This window comes from Pezoporus flaviventris, unplaced genomic scaffold (assembly GCF_033815535.1).
Source record: "Pezoporus flaviventris isolate CSIRO_AGI_PZ_B2104156 unplaced genomic scaffold, CSIRO_AGI_Pfla_v1 ptg000007l, whole genome shotgun sequence".
Taxonomy (NCBI): domain Eukaryota; kingdom Metazoa; phylum Chordata; class Aves; order Psittaciformes; family Psittacidae; genus Pezoporus; species Pezoporus flaviventris.
This window is the reverse complement of record NW_026892555.1, coordinates 53,047,733-53,067,434: the sequence shown is the minus strand read 5'-3', so window position 1 is coordinate 53,067,434 and position 19,702 is coordinate 53,047,733. Positions and strand designations below refer to the sequence as shown.

The 19,702-nt window shown below is 39.0% G+C and overlaps 1 protein-coding gene across 1 annotated transcript in view; it reads left to right on the top strand.

Moving 5' to 3' along the window:
- PIEZO2 (piezo type mechanosensitive ion channel component 2) overlaps positions 1-19,702 on the top strand; it is a 295,675-nt gene that overhangs the window by 147,910 nt on the left and 128,063 nt on the right. Inside the window, exon 5 of the mRNA XM_061448817.1 lies at positions 14,781-14,943. Coding sequence (XP_061304801.1) covers positions 14,781-14,943 — 163 coding nt within the window. The remainder of the gene's footprint in view (positions 1-14,780; positions 14,944-19,702) is intronic.

Here is a 19,702-nt window from a genome sequence, read left to right as displayed (position 1 = left end):
CATATTCTGAGATATGGTTTATATTCTGGAACAGGTTTGCTGGAAAGGTGGCCAATGCCGCAAGCTGTCAGCGTTTAAGAGGCATTTGAACAATGTCCTCAATAACATGCTTTAACTGTTGGTCAGCCCTAATGTAGTCAGGTAGTTGAGTTAGATGATTGCTGTAGATCTCTTCCAACTGAAATATTCTCCTCTCCTCTCCTTTCCACTCCTCTCTCCCAGTGGTCCTTTTAGTGTGCTAGCTAAACTTAAGCTAGTTATAAGAAAAGCTCACTTTTGACGGATATAATTTGGGTGAGTTTTGCAGCCTACCTTTTGCGAAACAAACACATTTCTTCTTAATAATCATATAATAAATTTTTTTCAATATATTGCAAAGTATGGTTTTGTAGCCTTTGAGCTGCACACCTGTGAAACAGTAGAGAGAGATTCACCAAGTGAGACTTTTTTATGGAAGTTTTTCAGGAGATGATCACCATATGGCTAAAACCACTTAAGACTAGTAATAGCTTCCTTGCTTACTGGATTTTCTCAAAGCTGTCTTTATTAAAAGTGTCATAGAACTGTTTATCATGAAATACATAAACATTCACTGAAATAACTTCATTTGAGCAGACTTAAGAGATTTTCTAGGGTTTAGTCCCCCATTTTTCTTTTTTAGCAGTTATCTTAGTGGTAACATAAACAACTTCTACGTAAAATAATTATAGTAGTCATGGCTAATCTGTAGAGTACATCTCTGTAATATGCCAAGAAAGGTATTTCCTCTGGGTTCATTGACACCTTTTTAAACAACATTGAAAGCAGCAGTGTGATTTTTCTAGATTTCTGAACACACGGTCCTTAATTACACAAGAAAGTCAGTGGACTTCAAGGGTATATCTCATGTGAGTAAACATTATGGAACCAAGGTGAAAATCGTTAGTGTTAATAAAATGTATTTAGAGATTGTAGTTGATTCTCTAGAATTTAAGAGCATTCTAAATTCTTTAACTTAGAAGAATTCAGATATTAATAATCCAAGTTGGACATCACAAGAGGTAGCCCATAGGAAAATCGCATTGTTTGTTATATGAGTAAAACACAGTTCTGCAGTCACCGTGTTTCAGTCCTCTGCATGGATAAAGGACAAGAAGCCACTTACTCATGGGAAGCATGATGGTCCTGCTTCCTGTTCAGCCTCCTGTGCACCTACCAAAAGATCTGATTGCAGATAACAGATCTCTTAATCATGTGACATGCCTATGATAAACCTCAAGTTCAACTGCAGGTAGATATGAAACGCATCAGTATAATTAATTGCAAGATACTTCATGAATAAGCAGGTTCCTCACTTTTCTGAGGGATCAAGTTGAATTTATTTCCAGATCTAACAGAGGACTAACGGTGTCAGTATACATTCGCGAGTGGTCCTACTTCCTCACTAGGGACTCTGTCCTACAGAGACTTCTGCAGTAATACCAAGGCTGCTAAATCCTAGGCATATTTTGGCCAATTTGCTGAGTTTGGCAAAAGGGTTGCGAAGTCTCTTTTCTTTAAAAAAAGGGGACTCTCTGATTCTGGAAACATTGAAACTCAAACAGTTTAACATTCTGAACTCTTTAAAAGCATCAAAATGACATCTTTCAAGTACCTGAGTCACTCTGGGAGCTGGGTTTGTAACTCAAGAACCCTTACAACTCTCGAACATTTTATCTGTAATCTTCTGTTGCAAGTGCTGAGAAGTTTTCTGAATCAATGCTGTGCTTCTGATTTTCCGAAGAAAGTGTGCCTAAATCTGTTTCTTCTATAGTATTTCAAAAGCCCCAAATCCACTACTAATCCTTTTCCTTTTTTTTTTGTCACAAAAAAGAGTCACTTTTGCTGAAAACAGCCTTGCCTTAGTTCTGTGTTTCCTAATATGCCTGATTCTAATATAATAACAATTTTACTACAATAAGCATTCTTCCTTCATGCTTGCATAATGTTTTAAATGGAAAACGCTACTGAGGAGAAATTTGTATAACTCCTCTAGAGCTGTACTGTATTTAAGTCTTAGAGAAACTTTATAGTTGTTGCTTTTTCTTAAACCATACCCTAGGGACCTGACCTTTTATACGGCTTTGCATTGTAGCTTTTGTACCTGTTTTATCTTTTGTCCTTTAAGAAAAGTCAACTTTGAAATGAACCCAATGTGGAGAAGTCTTTCAAGCAAACCCGAAACTTATTTATTTGGCAGCATGGGTGAAGGTTGTTTGCATACATCACAGTGTTTCTCTAACAGTAAAGCAAAGGCGTATATAGAAGCCAAGCCAAATACTTTCATAAAGTTACTTTCCACTGCTTCCAACCCTGTTGGGAAATAGAATAATTTAATAGCCCAGGACAAAACAGGAATTAATATGGGCTAGTTCCACACTTCCAGTCTTAAAAATAGGATCAAAACAGAAATCAAAATTTTGCACCTTAGGACTATCTCTTATTTATAGTGATTTTGTAATTCTGCATGTTAAATTAAGGACAGACCTCACATACAGAAGTCAGTTTAGGGGTGGGAATTATTGTTTTTTTAGCATGGAACTACAAAGCCATAATTTTGGGGCCAGTGAAAATGTTGATTTCCCGAGAGAATGTCAATATCTGTAATTTCTGAAAACATGGCCACTTATTTTGTGGCATGGGGATTGGAACTAGATGATCTTAAGGTCCTTTCCAAACCCAACTACTCTATAATTCTATTTGATAAATGTTAATCATTTCCGCTTTTTTCTTCCTGTAAAGAGGTGTTTGGTAAAAGGTACACTCAGATAGAGATACCAAATATCTGTATCTTTCACTATGTAATATTGCTTAGCAAGAAGCAAAAAAATACGTTTTTGTCCTTGCTACATTGATTACTTCTTTTGCAGATATAAAGATACGCTCCCTGGACTATTTTCATGGCTTTTCTGCAGTTGTCAAATTTAAAATAATAATTAAATTAAATTGCATGTCATCAGTAATCAGTCATAGCTTCAAAGTGGAATGATTTAAAATAAATGTTATTTTTCTCCTGGTTTCTAACCTTTGAGAGTGAAATTGCTTCGCATTTCACAGTTTTTCTTCGTAGATGTGAGGGGTGAAAATAGGTATGTGTATTCTTTGTAAGGAAGAGTTGTTGACTTTCACAGTCACATGGCTGTAGAAGGTGAAACTTTAGGAAAACTTGGTATCCCCAGTAAAGCTTTGGCAACTATCAAAATAATGCTCAAGCTGTGAAAGACTCTTGCAACATTAATCATGTAAATACATCTCAGTCTTAAAAGAGGAATGGCTCTAAGCTACCTTCTCTCCAGTATGCTAGCCTGATTTCTGCACTATGAGAATGAATTTAGTTACTATTAGATATCTGATTCTGTAAACTGCAGGCAATGAAACTGCCAGGGTTGAAATGGTAGTACAGTTCTTATATTTGTTCCATATTGCTGCAAACGGTGTCTTCTTCTGTGTCTGTTATCTCTTCTTCCCTCCCACTTTCACTGCACTGTCATAAAATTTCTTTCTTCTGCTTCAGCATGCAAAACTACTCTGATTACTTTTTATTTGCTGTCTTCCTGTAGCTTAAGTGTATGTGTGTATTTGCCATCAGACTGCATCCACCTGCTATGTGATGACATTGGCAAGTGATCGCACAACTGTAAGATTCATTGCTATAGCAGATGCAGTTGTGAATGAACAGTCAAATCAGCTCTAACTTTTAAATTAAAAACTCATCAGTGAAGAGAATAAAACAGAGGAATGCAAAAGCCAAGGATAAAAGTCACACAGTGATACAAAAATAAAGCCTGATAGAATTCAAAGGTGAAGGAATATGTTTGTGGATTCTGTAATTGTATTTTTTTCATATTCATTTAATAATTTTCTTCCAGCTAATGAAGATTCTTAAGTAAAAACCTGGGTTTTTTTTTAAGTAAAAAAAAATGATTCGTGCACAAGTTCTAAAATACATCCAAAGTGTGGTCAAATACTCCTCCATTTGAGAGCGCTGGAAATGCTCAGAGTGACTATAAAACTAAGAGAAATAATATCAGGTACATGAAGGCCTTTTATGTATGCAAAAAAGTAGCTGAATGAACAAGAAAATTTTAGTATGCCTTACATAGAAATGGAAGGTTATTATTAAATACTCTGGGCAAATGGTGAGCTAACGTGCAACAGCGTAAACTGGTGAATAATTAATCAGAATAAATTGAGAAAATGAGTGAGGTTTCTTTATTTCTGCAAGTAAGATTTGTGTTGAAAAAATAATCTAACTCTGGAAGACAGCTTGATAGTATAGGGATTTTCCCATTTTTTTGACATGACTAGATGTTCTGTACTGACTCTTCCAAGCAGCCAGTAAATAGTCTTTTCCATATGCATATGATGAGAAAAATGGAGCAGAGGTTAACACCCCCATTTCAGTGGGAGCTCATGTGGCCTCTGCACGCTGTAGGAACACAAAGGAATATATACTATTATTGTGAAATGTGGATGAATTATGGGACCGTACTGAAGAGCCAAGATTTCCCTTCATGGGCTAACATTCAGAGAAGAAAAAGACGTAGGAGGAAGGAAAAGATGCAGGAGTTGATGCTCACATCTGCTGCAGTTCAGTGTTGCTAGAAATCAGATCGGTCTGCCCCCATATTTCATTTCCTTCTGTAATCTTGACCAATAATTTGTAATTGGTATCAGCTGATCATCTGGCTCTCTCTTTCCATGGCAAAATGAGTGAGCAAAGAAACTTTATCCTCCTACTCATTACTGTCCAAGAGAAAATAAAACTTTGAAAGACAAAGATCTCTATTAACTTTTAATGAAGTCTCTGAAACAGCATCATAGTCTGTCTCTTTTCACTGTTTCTGGTATGCCTTGTGTTTTGGGGAAACAGTTCTTTAGGAATCTAAAGTGAGATTCAGCTTTGTTAATCGCAGACAGCATAGAATCATAGAATAGTTAAGGTTGGAAAGGACCTTAAGATCATCTAGTTCCAACCCCCCTGCCATGGGCAGGGACACCTCACACTAAACCAAGCCACCCAAGGCTCTGTCCAGCCTGGTCTTGAACACCACCAGGGGTGGAGCATTCACAACTTCCTTGGGCAACCCATTCCAGTGTCTCACCACCCTAACAGGAAAGAACTTCCTCCTTATATCTAATCTAAACTTCCCCTGTTGAAGTTCTAACCCATTACCCCTTGTCCTATCACTACAGTCCCTAATGTAGATCACTATGCAGCAGTATCATGATTTTTTTACCTTGCTTTCTTCAAGTCTGTATTCTAGGTGAACGTCCTTGGAGAGGATCTCTGGAGAGGAATTCCTGAGTTGGAAATAACACATACTCTGCCACATTCCTTTGCAAAATCATGCTCATAGGCTCCAGCTGCTCCTTCAGTCCTGTCTCTGATCTGGGACTTACTCTGGCAATACTGATGTTTTGCAGAAGTGACCAGTAAAATTTCAGTAGAAGTAGTCAGAGGCTTTTTATGCCATTCCCACCCCTCACTCATTAAGAACAGTACAGGCAATAACTTGGCAGCTTCTCACGGCACATGCTTCAATTTTGTGCACGTTTGCAAGACGCTGATTGCCATTCAGCTTAATATGGAATATTAATAACATGAACACATAAGGACAATTTTAATTAGTGAGCAGAGAGAGGGTGATTCCTCTTCTTAGAACGTTGAGTGAGAAATCTGAAACCCAGTAGGTCAAAACAGGATTATTTTTAAAGTAGACAGTGTTGAAGTCTAAGGCAGGAAGATGACAATAATTAAAAACAATGCTTTCAGAAAAAAAGTAAGAGACCCTGGTGCATCTAGTATTTCCTGATGTATTGTTGGTGCAGCCTCACCTTGAGTGCTGCGTGCAGTTCTGGGACCCACAGTTTAAGAAGGACATGAAGGTCCTTGAATACGTCCAGAGGATGGCAACAAAGCTAGTGGAAGGACTTGAGGAAACCTGTGAGGAGCAGCTTAGAGCTTTGGGCTTGTCTAGTTTGGAGAAAATGAGATTGAGGGGTGACCTCATTGCTCTCTACAGCTTCCAGAGGGGGGATGTGGAAAGGGAGGTGCTGATCTCTTCTTCCTGGGATCCAGTGGTAACGTATGTGGGAACGGTTGAAAGCTGCATCAGGGGAAGTTCAGACTGAACACTTGGAAGCATTTCTTTACCAAGAGGGTGGTCAAACACTGGAACAGGATTCCTAGAGAGGTGATCATTGCCCCAAGCAGTCAGTGTTTAAGACACATTTAGACAATGCCCTTAAAAACATGGTCAGCCCTAAAGTGATCAGACAGTTGGATTAGTGATCGTTGTTAAGCCCCTTCCAACTTCGTTGTACATTCTTCCCAACTGAAATACTTCTGGTTTGTTCGGTTCTGGTAGGAGGGCTAGACTTTCAAGAGAGGGAGCTGTGGAAGGGGGTGATTCATTCTAGCATGTTATCAGAGCACCACTTTCATCCTGATACAGTTCTCTGCCAGTGCCCTCCACAAAAGTGTTACACTGGCTGCATATGATAGGGGAATTATTATGACAGGAGAATTCCCAAATCCCATGGTGGCAGCTTTTAGTCTTTTTTTATGTGACACCGGTGGTTAAAAAACAAAAACAACTTAACAGGGATATAAATCAGGTTGGCAAATTTACTTTCTGCTAATAACTGCAGCACACATGCAGTCAGCAATCCAGTGAGATTAAAGAGGAATGAAGCTTAAAGTTGAACATGGATATTTTTAGTAATTTAATGAGAAAATAACCAATTTCTACGACATTGAAACCAAAAGCTGACAACTACATTGTTACTACTCTATGTCCTTCCTAACAGCATTACTTTGCAAAAAGAAGAGCAACCTTACGTCATTTAGGTGCCTACAGATTAATAGATGCTGTGACAAGTAAGGGAGTGTCACAAAATTGAAGGAAGGGGAAGTGATGGCAGAGCAATCTCTAACTGAGGCTTCATTGCTACTGCTAGATTTTGTACCTCAGATATATTTTCCTTGCTAATTGCAAGTGAGAAGAAATTTTTTCTGTGCTTGGACAACTGTATAATTTCCATTTAAAATTCTCGCCCTCTGAAGCATCTCATTGTTTCATGTTGATCTAATGGTCTGGGCTGCCTCAGCAATGGCATAAGATCCTCTCAGAAGTCATCTCCATTCAGGAGGAATCTTATTTATCCAACTGTTTGCATTAGGTTTTCAGGCTGCTCGTTTCCTGCCACCCTGTGTGTTTATTTTCTTTTCAGCTAAATTAATTTCACCTAACTTTTCTCATGCCATTTAATTTAGGGATTCAATGGAAACAAACGTCTGATAGAAGGTATTTTATGACTTGCGTTGTTTGAGCACTTGAGTTGAGACTGTTGTCAGTGTTTTTCTTGGCACAGCTCAGCCTCCTGCAGTACAGTGGTAGCTGGGAGCAATACAGTAGTAAACCCACCAGCAGCAGAATGTGATCCAGTCTTTGTTTTAATCTGGAGAGCAATCAGCATTGCAATTAGTATCCAAAAACTCTCTAGGACACATGCTTAACAGTTTGGCTTTGGTTTTTGTTTTGGTTTTGCTGGGTTTTGTTCATGAATAAATCATGTGAGATCTCCAAATAGCAATTGGCACATGCAACACAAGGAGGCCTGTGGCCAGTGCAGTACTAAAATACCACATACAGCATCTGACCAGCCTGCTGCAGTGTGCTAAAGACAGGGCACCCAGCTTGGAGGTAAAAAGCGGGGGCACTCAACTTCAGCTCATTTTTGCGCTATTTGGATCTGTGCAGTCTGGTCCTTTTCAATGCTCAGGCAAAGTAAGAGTCTCAAACACTGGCAAAACCCAACCACGGCTGCCTCCCACACCTGAGGGAGGTTTTGGCGTCCCCACATCCCAGCTGTTGAGCAGCTAGCCTTAGGCTGTGCGGGGAACTAGTCCTCTGCCCTCCCACATGTACAAGGGGTCCTTGCCACCCAGGAATTGCATCATACGCTCCATTTACAGAAAAACAAGAAGCAATATCTCAGGGTGTTGGGACATTTAGTTTGACACTGATTTCTACTACTCTTCTTTTTCAACTTGATACTGTGGAATTAAACAATGTGCATGAAGGGTAAATAGGGTTTTTCTTTTGGCCACTTTTAAAGGAAATCAGCTGGGGAGTGAGAGGGGATGTTTCCCACACACCCCTCTTGGCTGGAGTCTGCTTCCTGCAATGCCCATGTGCTTTTGCCTCTTAATCACTGGGACTTTCAAGCAGATGATGATGGTGGGGAAGGTTAGACAATGCTTTGTCATGTCCTGCTTGATGATGAGAAATGACATGTCCAAGGCAAGCAGGGTAGACTGGGAAACATTTCACGTGGAAGAACTGAGGGTCTTGGTGAATGATCCCATCCATGCAAATGTAGCACTTGTCTAGTTTTGAATTAGGAATAGGGTGTGGAGAGGTCCCCCATGCAGTCACTGGAGTGCAACGGGCACTCCAGCTCGAACTGTGGCAGTGCCTGTGTGCCTTTACACTGTATTGAGGGTAATCTGGCTTTGTAAAATAACAGTAATTTACAATGTCACTTGCTGTAATTGAGGGAAATACTCTTCCCTCCTCATCTGCAGCTGACTGGAAAATCTATACATGTCTTTTACTTTCTGTGATTATATTATATGCTGGCTATAGAATGAAATAAAAAGTAGTTTGAAATGATGATCTGTTCATGTTCCAAGCAGCGAAAGCTGCAGAAAAAGGGAGCAAATATGTTTTGAAATAATTACTGCTTGTCAGCTTGCTTCAGTCTTTTCAGCACTTTCTCTTAGTCAGGAATATTGTGGAACATATGGATATCTGTATGCCTTTATGTAAACACTTTGCCGTCAGTCACCAAGTATTTATGAGCATTATGGTCAGATTTAACTGTGACTGTCTTACAGTGATCAGTGAATACTGAATTCTTTAGCCAAATCCCTATACAATGTATATGTAAGTGAGAAGCAAGTGAAAAGTGTACATACTCACAATGAAAAGTCTTTTTGAAGATTTCAGACCAAGGCATCTTGGAAGCTAAGGCATCCTTGGGTCTCTTCTGCTCTCTTGGCTCTGCTCGATCTCGGATCACATTCCCATTTTGACCCGAAATAATTTGTGCTGTGGATGGGCTTGTCATTTCCACAGCACTGTGGGCTGGCATGCACAGCACCATGGGTGTGGAGGGGAATGTGCTCACTTCCTCTTGCCTGTGCAACATCAGTCCTGCTCCACATCTGGAGCTGGGGGACGTGGGCAAAGAGAGCTGGATGTTGTACTGTCATGAGTCTGGCAGTAACACAGCTGAGCGCTTTGCGTGATAGCTGCAAAATCCCAGCTGAATTTTATGTCTTCTGTGTGCTGCCCTAGGCAAGCTGGAATTTCTCCTTTATTAGAAGATCAGTGAACAACAAGAAACAGTGGGTGGTTTAAAAAAGAACCAATGATTTACATATTGCACACATCCATAATTTCTTAATGTTGAATGTTTTATGCAAGCAATGTAGTGCCAAAAACTTGGCGATGTGCATTGAGTTTCAAATAGCTGCTCTCTCTCTTCATAGCAGTGTTTGGAAAGCAAATGTTTGGTTAATTCATGGTTAAGCACTTTTGCAATACAGAAGGTGTTCTTCATTTCAAGGTGTCTTTCCTAAGAAAGCAAAGTGTACTTTTGGTTTTTGAATTCATGCAGACCTTGTTTGTAAGTGGTGATTAAGATTTTACAAATACTTCAGGAGCTCTTTGAACTTGTATGTTGGGTAGGTCAGTGCATGCTAAATGTTTTTATAAGTAGTTTTCTATTCATTTTTTGCTTCCCTCTTCCTCCCACTCTTTTACTTTGCATGACCAAAATTCCCTCAAAGTGCAACTTCAGGTATTTGGGGTAAAAGATGTTTCATGGTCTGCATAAACTGATAGGACAGTCACATTAAAGCAGTGCAAGATTAAGAGCAATCGTGCACAGTCCTGTAGATACTGATATTAATAAGTTTGTATTTTGGTTTTGACAATGTAATTTATTTTCAATTTGTGACTGAGCATTAGGTAAGGAAAGGCTTAAAGGCAGACCTAACAGTGCTCAGCAGCCGTCCCCAAGACCCAACAGTAAGGATCAGCAAGCACATCTCCAAGGCAGCCCAGTTTCTGCCCTTTGGTATCCTCAAAGTTTCCACTCTTTTTGGATCATAGAGAGGATACTAGTGATGAATGAAGGGATCATTCACAGTACCACATAGCACCTGTGTGATACTGCCAGTCCACATTTCCAGTGGCCCATGCTTATGATTCTTTGGTGTGATTTGTCTCCAATACAAGTGACTACAGTTACTGATGAAGCCCATGGGAGCTGTGCTGTAAATATCTACAGTGTTACACAAATCACTCTGAAACAATAGATTGACTTGGAAATATCAAATGTTCCACATGAACCAAACAAGATGAGAGGAAAGTATTAGCATCTATGCACCTCTTCCTTACTTTATCACCTGTAAACTTTAGTATAGTGTTACCTAATTGCAGTTTCATTAAATCAATTAGTTAGAAAGTAAACAAGGTGCTACAGAAAACTCCTGAGGGGAGAGAAGAAAAGATGGTATTGTATGCAGTGGATAAAGCGTATGAGAAATTTTTGAAACTATGATAAAAATTAAAGTTTGAAATACTTTGTTTACCCAGTATGCAATATAAAATCAGGATTTTCAATCTGGAGGCATTGTCTGATTAATCATTTAACATAAACTTAACATTGTGATCTTTTGCTGATGCTGAATTAATTTGGCTTCTGTTTAAGAAAGGCTGGTTGGCTTTTTTTCCCAGTTTTAGTTTGCAACAGAATATTAAATACTTCGAGTTCAAAGACCATTGTTTTTCATCCTATATGTGGAACATTTTATGTAATATTATGCGTATTGCTTTAGAGATGTGTTACTATATATTTTACTTTCTTTTCTCTGTTGAAGTCATTTGAATTCTAATAGCTCTGCTGCTTTTCTGGTTTTGTTCTGTAAGCCTGAAATAAGGAGGAAAGTAATGTGTCTGCCATTATAAAGAAATGAAATCAGGCAAGGTAAGGCAGTATTAACACTTCAGTGCTCACTAAACCTTTGTGCATTCAATAAGAGATGAATAATTCTAATTGATTAGAAGTGGTTATTCTAGAAAGGAGGGGGTGGTGGGTTGTCCTGTTTTCTTCCTTGTCCTGTAAGAAAGAATGGAAGAGGGTGAAAAGCATTCTAAAGCTGCCATTCACTGTAATTCTATTTCAGAACATTTCTGGCTGAGTTATTATAGGCTTCAATAAGAGATACCTATTACAGTTAAATTTGTGCTGTGGGTATATTACTTAGTTTAGGTGAATAAATGATGCTGCACTAGTGGATGAAGGACTATGACCAGTTCACTGTACAGTGATTCTTGCAGGGATTAAAAAAAAAGCTGTTTCTTTCAGAGATCTCCTGAATAGGTTTCCTGTTTTAACTTTGTCTTTGGAGAGCCTCCTTTGGAGCAAAGAGCACAATGCACAGACTGTTATCAAATGCAAAATATGACCACGTGTGAATGCGCAAATAAAGTGTGAAATGTTTGTGGAATGGTTACAGTGTTTACCATTCTTTTTTGTACTGCCAGAGATAACAAGTGGGAATAACTGTTTTTTGTTTTAGCTGTTGCTGTGAGAAACTGAGGAGCAAATTGCTTGGGGTCAAATGAAGCAGTTTATTATTCTGCTTTGCAGAAGAATATACATTTCCTATTTTCAAGTGATCTTTTGTTTCCTTTTTAATTATCACACTGAGGTCAATTTGTTTTCCTTTTTATGGGGAGACAGGGACAGCATACATTTGTGTCTGGTTTTGATGGATAAACTATTCATGTGCAGAATTTTTCCCTGCTCTGTGGTTTCTATTGCTAGCCTGAACTGTACATCACATCTTTCATAACAACATTCTAAATTATTTATTTTGAAAGATCAGAAGAATTTGTTTTGGAAAGAAATACGAGCCACAGTAGAGGCAGTGCTCCCACAGGGGTCTCTCCTTGTTCTGAGGAGGGGGATATGTGAAGGAAGACCCAGCGTGGCTCCACAGGAGTACAGTGTGAGGAAGGAGAAGCTGGTGCAATAAGAAGCAGCGGTACTTGAAGGCTACCACCTCTGAAATTGTGTGTGTGTGAGTGGTTGGATCTGAAAGACTTGTGCTTTAAGTTCAGAAGTGATGCAAAATTAATTTTAGGTGGGACTCCATAACTGTACAGAAAAAGCGCACTTAGAGAGTATTGTACAGAAGTAATCTGATACATTTTTCAATATGAGCCTAGCAAATGTATACTGCTCTTACAGTAACTAATACTGGATTCAGGGTTTTTTCACAACTCTTTCTAAAAAATGCCTGAGTAATACTTTCGGAATCAAGAATTCAGATTTTATTGCCACTTATTTAGTAAAACTGCTTTAAAAGGCAGGTTTCAGCATAACAGTCAGGATGAGTGAAACTAATTTGTTATTGTGAAACCTTGTTAGGAATTAGGTTCATTAAACATGTACTTTTCACTGCTTTCTGCTAAAGGATTAAGTGCGGACTCAGTGCCTTGCCTAGCTAATCTTCAGTGACAGTATGGGCTGCAACACTGCAAACTGAACTGACACATGCCAAGCCTGTGTTTTCTATAAAGTTAAACAGATCGGCTTTGCTGTCATGGCAGTTGACTCTACAGCATGCTTTGTTTGAAGCCGCAGCACAAGAAACATGCAAGAATTCCAGCAAGGACTTTGCTGTCTAACTCTTTTGCAAGCCTTTCAATGAGTTGTTTTTTGGTGGCTTTTTTTTCTCTGCTTCAATACAACTTGAAGCCATTAGCAAAACATTTTCAAGCTACTCAGCTGCTGTAGAAGTGCGACCATTCAGGGTTAATCTGTAACAGCAAAGAGCATCAGAGGAGAAAGTTATCTGGTTGCATGATTGCAATGTCTTTCTTTTAAAAGAAGCTGCAACATCAAAGCTTAATTGTTGTTTTCCATCAAAGCAAAGTTGTTTTCCTTAGGCAGCACCTTGTTTTATTCTCTGTATGTGTCTGAGCATGGGAACAAGAAGAGCTAGAGATTTAATTTTCCCTCTCATGTTTTGAACTAATTCAGCCATACTTCTGGGTTCATTTCATAACCATACTACAGGACAGTATTTCACACAGCTGCATATTGCTCACGCCTTCCTGTGATGTGCTCATTTGTACCTGTTGAAACAAACATTAAAGCTAGCAAACAGAATTCCAGAATCATTTGGGAGAGATGGAATGGGAGGGAAGGAATGGAAGAGATCTTAAAGAACATCTGCTTCTAAGCCTCTGCCATGGTCACTTACCCTGTTCCCACTTAGGGCATGTGTTACTTTGCAAGTTATACAGTAGTGGAAAAGCTGGCTCAGCAGCAATGATGTAAATGTCGGATTTGATCTTGGACAAATAAGCAGGCTAACAAGATTCCTGACAGTGGCTGTGTAGTAATCACATAAGAGACTTTAGACACTGTCAATCTGCAGTTAATCACAGCAATTGCAGGTAAGTCCTTCATAAATAGCTTTTTTTTTAGGCTTCAAAACTACTAGTGTAAAGAAAAGCCAGAAGTGATCTTCTCTTCTGCTTCTATAAAACAACCTATCAAGGTTTCCTACCAGTTTATGCTATGAAGAGCTATCTAGCATACTGACCTGTGCCCAAGGGGCTATACGGATGCCTCACCTGTTCTGATAACTGATTATGGACATAAACCCCCATAAAAAAATTATATAAAATTAAAGTAAAATTAAAATCTGAGCTGCATATTTAAAATATGTTTATGTCAAGATTAGCAGGTATATCCTGTGCACTTTCAAATAATTAATGTTATATCCCCTCACTAAGAGTTACAAGCTCAGTATGTCTATGTAGCATCTTAATAAATTGTTCATTGTGCCACTAGATCTGAATCCAAGCTTTGCATTTTAACAGTGAATCAAATTCAGACACCACATCCAAACCCATGAAGTCATATTTCCCAGCCTAAACAATTGAATCTGCACAATAAAGCAGTGCAGGTTTTTTTTCTACATAGAAATCATCCAGCCTTGCAAATCTTTCAGAGGAGGAGAAATGTTTTCTTGGTGGGGACCTAGCACTTAGTATTTGAATATTTGTACTTAAATATGAGTCTTAAATACCCAAAAAGGTATTTAAAGGGTCTGGTTGAACAAAACATTTTAACAGTTAACATAATAAACCGTATTAAAATACTACAGGCTTTCTGCTTATTCCTCTGTGTGCCAGGAATGATTAGGGTACACTTAGGGGTGACATGACTGCTGTCTTCACTTTGCTTGGCCACCTTGGTGGAGATGTTGTGTTTGCAAAGGATGCCTGTAAAGGGATTGTGATTTGTACACATGGATCTTCTATGAACTCAGCTGAAATCTTTCGTGTTGAATTTGAAGACGGTTCCTGTGTTGCTGTCCACAAAATGGATTCAGAATTGGGTTATTCAAAATGCTGTGTATCACTCAAATATGTGTATGTTAGCCCCAAGTGAATAATGACTTATTCTGTACTTCTGGAGAGAAAAAATATCTGTCTGCCTAGAGTTCCTTGATCATCTTCATATTTCTCATATTGTGAAATTTTCTTATGACTGTGTTTTAGTTGTTTTTTCTTTGCCATAAGCTAACTTTCTGTTCCAGTTGAAAATGTCATTAGAAATAACAAACATTTCCTTTTTGTGTGTGTTTTTTTCATCCCATACAGTGTGAAAGGAGCAGATGCTGGCAACGTGATCAGAATATTTGTACCAGATATTGGGATGTCCATTGCTAGTCTGGCAATATGGCTCATCTGTCGCAACATGTTTCAGAAGCCAGTAACGGAGGATGCAGCACAGTGCAACATGCAATTTGAAAATGAGGAAATGGTATCAAATACACCTTTCTATCTGCATGGCTTTTCACTAAGAGTGAGCTTTGGCATTCCAGTCTAAGATGCTTTCTGAAATGGTTTTACATGGACTGGGTGTGTTAAGTAGTGAACTTACTTTCAGGAAACTTAAACAATTGCTTTTAAAGTGGAAAAGCTACAGTTGTTACTATTTTGCGAAAACAAAGCAGAATATGAAAAGTAGTAGATATGCTACTGAATTTTTCAAATCGTTTTGACTTAAGAAATGATCGTAATGGTTGATCACAAATTGTTTCTTCACTAGAGCTGTTGGCTGAGTCTGAGGTTATTTTTCTACATACATTGCTCAGTTTCTTGTATAGCATCCATATTTCCAAAGTTGTTATCGAAGAATAACAGCAGCATCTGAGTGGTTATCAGAAAGACTCTTAGGAGAAGGGAAGGGAAATTGTGTTTTACGTTCATGGAAGGAGTTATACCAAACTGTGGTCATCCTGCATAATCTTGAGGATCATTTTTGGGAATGAATTAGCTGGAAGTGTTGATGCGTTTGCTGTATATTTTGCTAGTGGGAAGAAGAGATACTGAATGCAGAAAAATCCACAGAAAGAGAGAGACAATTTTATAATATAAAAAGCTGCAGTGGGAATTAAGCCCAGGGTGCAGAGAAATTCCTACTACTAATCTTAACGTGTTTTTTATCAGAATGTCTAGTGTGCCTTGGGTCTCATTTTCTGTCTTTTTTTTTATAGGGGTGGAATATTTCTTCCTTTACTCTCAAAACTCCATTTTTAGGGGAACAGTTGCAACTTATTTCAAATAGAAATTGCACTTTGAAGTGGATGAAGTATTTAGGGGGATCAGCTGCCCATTTTGGTGTCATTGGGGGCGGGGAAGGAAGCCTCTCTGCCTGTTGCCATGTTGTCTGGACTATGGTATTGCCAGAAGCTCTTTGAGTTTTTAGCAAGTGAGAGATCGGTATCAGGACTGTGCTTCATGCTCAGTTGCAGCTGTAATTCTTGAAGGCTCTCCTGGCAGCTGAGATTTGCCTGAAGATTCCAGATTTAACTACACATTGGAGAATATGTAGGCCTAAATCTGATGAGCATACGCAAGGTTTTGCTGCTTCTCCCGGAAGGTGGTTTTATCAGCTTCAGATATGTCTATTGTTGAAGCTGTGCAAAATGGATTTAGCAGCAGGCTACAGTCTGGGTCTGTACACATAAGGGGAGGCATCTGAAGGATTAAGAAGTGTGGCTAGTTAGCATGCTTTGTGTTCAGCCAGTCTCTCTTAAAGAAGATTGCATTTTGCCAAAGTGACCTCTAACGGAGTTTTTGAAGCCCTTGATCTCCTGGAAAGAAAGCATGCACGTGCATAAAACAGGAGTAATCTGATAGCAGAACCTCCAAAGAAAAACCAAAAAGTGCATTCTTAAATTCCCTGGATTTAGATTATGAAGTTCGGATACTTACCTTTTGTATGGTTCAAAGGTGAGCCTGAGCCTGGAGCCTGGGTCTGAAGGGAGCTCAGTCTCATGGAGAGGATGGGTGCTGGCTTCCAGGTAGGGTGCAATAGTCATTTGCCTGGAATGCAAAGGAAAATAATAAGCTAACAGTGGTTACATAGCACAGAGCTTTATATTGGGCTGGTTTTAGACTAGCTATCTCAAGGCAGTCCACCAATGCAACTACATGGGCCAGAATATTCCACAAAGGGAGAGTGTGGGGGAGAAGGAGAAAACTTTGACTGCAAGGAAATACTGAACTGGGCAAATAGAAATCTGTGTAAATACATTTCACTTCTTCACATCAAAACCCAGCAAACATTATTTATGTTCTGTTAACTGTATGTATTAGTGAACACAGCAGCTATGTTTAGATTTAGTGACACCCAAAGCTCTGTCACAGGCTTTTATTTTTTTTTTTATTAAAAAAAAAAAAGATAAGAGTTTCTGTCATGTGAGGTGATCCCCAATGCTGTAAGGAATTCTGGTCTTCACAGCTGAAATGGTGAATCTTCATCAGAATAACCTGCTTGATTTTTAATGGAGTGAAATGGAGAGTGGAAAATTAAATACCTATTAAACACATTTTTCCAAATGTCAGCTTTCTCTTTCTAGGTGCCTGCACATAACATCCTGGAATCATTTCTGCTAGTTAGGAAGAGGCTGCAGAAGCAGCCGAATCTGCTAGGAATATGTATTTGGCAGGACTGCGTGTAAGGAACCTAATGCATATGCAGAGCATGTAGCTGAGTGTCTGAATTTGGGAGAATATTGGCATGATCTAAAATGGGTCCAAACTGTGTGAGTTTCCCATGATAACTCTCAATTCTTCCTTGGTAAAGCACACTGGGAAAGGGAAAACTAAGTAAGTGATCAGTTCTTTGAATTCTGTATTAGCTGACTGATGCCTGTGTCTGCATGTTGGTGCAGCTCTCTACTAATGCTGTTAACTCCATTGAATTAAAAAACACATAATGAGCTGCAGCAGTAACTCCCCTACAAACAAACGCTTCAGGAGAAGTGTTGAGTTTGGTACTGTGCCTCCAAGGGAAATAGTCCTGCATTTGTTAGACCAGCCCTGAAGCCAGTTCCAGAGCCGAAGGGCTTTTTCTGAGAGTTCCTGCTACCAGGCATCACAGATTCATGGTATGAGATTTTGTTAAGAATGCATCAACTGGTTCAGGCTGGCTCAAGAGAGCCATAAGAGAGGTGACTTCAGATTGCCAGATGTCTAGCCACAGATAGCTCTATAAATCAAGAAATCAGCATTGTGACTTCCAGGCAAAAGCAGAGAGTTTGTCTTGGAGTTTTTCTTGCAGCTTTACCTTTTTGCATGAAATTATTTACATTTAGCAATTCTCAGACCTCTTTGCTTCAGGCAAAAGTAAAATAGTATGGGAACAGGCTTAATTAAAAAAGAAAGGTTAATCTATCTACTCCTTCCAAAATTTATGGAGAAAACCCATTAAATAATTAATACTTCTGAAAGTGACCTTTTCATTGCTCTGTGTGAATCCATCGCATTCCATTTTTTATATGGGCATGCTGAAAAAATGCCTGAAGTCGAGTGGCAGTATGTGGTGCTCAGTTATGCACTGTACTTTGTCATGGAAGTCACCTCCAGAAACCAGCTGTAGAGTACAATGGATCAGATTGCTCATGGATTGAGATGCAATTCAAAATAAGAAAAAATATCAGAATCCAAATTAAGGACAACAAGAATTCATCCAAAAATTGATGTCCTTCACCATTACACTACATCCAGCTTCAAGGGAAACAGATCTCCATCAGAAAAGTATATTCTACAGAACAAAACTGGGAGGAGGAAGCTATAAGGCAGTGAGAGACTCTCAATTATTTGTAAGTAATGCTATCCCAGGAATAAGCAAAGAGTGTGGTTTTAATTAACAGTGAGTCATGAAGTAGGAAGGTCTGCCAGATACCAGGCTGCAGTCCAACTCATTACCACCCCTAAATGGTTGCACACTTGGAGCAAACGTGTCTGCAGGCCTTTTTTATTAGGGCTCAGAAAATTTAAAGCAGGTGAATTCAGCTGGAGACAGGCCCGGACTGCAAATACTGAAAAGCACAATGCCAGTCACAAGGTGTAAAATGGGGAAGAAAGTAAGAAAGAACAGCTAACTCCCAGCTGCAGCTGAAAGTATGACATTTCTGATTTGGTGCAGATGGTGTTTTATATGCCAAAATGCAGATGCAGTATATATACAGTCTGATAGGTATCAGAAAGGAGGTAGCTTTTTCTTTGACTATGGATGAATTGCCTAATATTGTAAGTGACAGTGGTGGGGAGGGAAATCCTTCTGAGATTGCACAACTTAAACTTTAGAAGAGTATTGATCTTTATCAGAATATACAATTGTAGTCTTCAATACAACTGATTTCCACGGCACTTACTGTGTTGTCCATCCAAGCCTGTTTCTTATCCACGATCTTCTAGAAAGCAAATGGGACCACTGTTTCTGTCTGTGTTGTCCCATAATCTGAGGCAAGCTTGATCCCAGATCCTCCACCTTTATTTTTTCTGCAGAAGGCAGAGATTTGTTTGGGATCAAAAAAAAAAAAAAGAAGAAAAAACAAACAACCAAACAACAGTGTGGCTTTCACTTTGGCCACAAACTTGGTGTGTGTCCTCCAGTCCATTACTTTATCTGTCTCTGGGCTTCTGTGTCCCTTGGCAAATAGGAGCAGTTAAAAATGCTCAGTTGCCTTTGTCTTGCTAAACAGTGACTATGCTGTGTCTTTCTAAACAGCAATCTGGCTATTTGTCCTGCACCTATAATGGGCACATAGTACATCAAAAGCTCTCTTATGGCCCAGGTCTCCAGGTGTGACTGCAATACCTAACAGTACAGAATGGATAGGCTCTGAAGGCTACAAATATGCCACGCCTTGTCCAAGGACTTCCTAGTCTAGAAATAGCCCATTGAGACCAGTATCCTCATCCTGAAAGTATCCGCTGCCTACTGGATAAGGGCAGTAAGCAAGTAAGGGAATACCTTTTTCTCCATATCTTACATTACAATTTATGCTGATCTCTCCTAGTGAGAGAATGGCTTTAATTCTAAAACATGTGGTTTCAAATCCGTTCCAAAAAATGTTGTTTTTAATTACAGCTACTCTGGATAATCTTGTTAAACATATAATTATCCAGACCCTTTTAAAATCTCATTAATTTCTTGGCTTTGGTGGCGTCGTGAAGCAAGGACTTCCACAATTTAATAAGTGCTCTCTAATTTTACTTTAAATTTA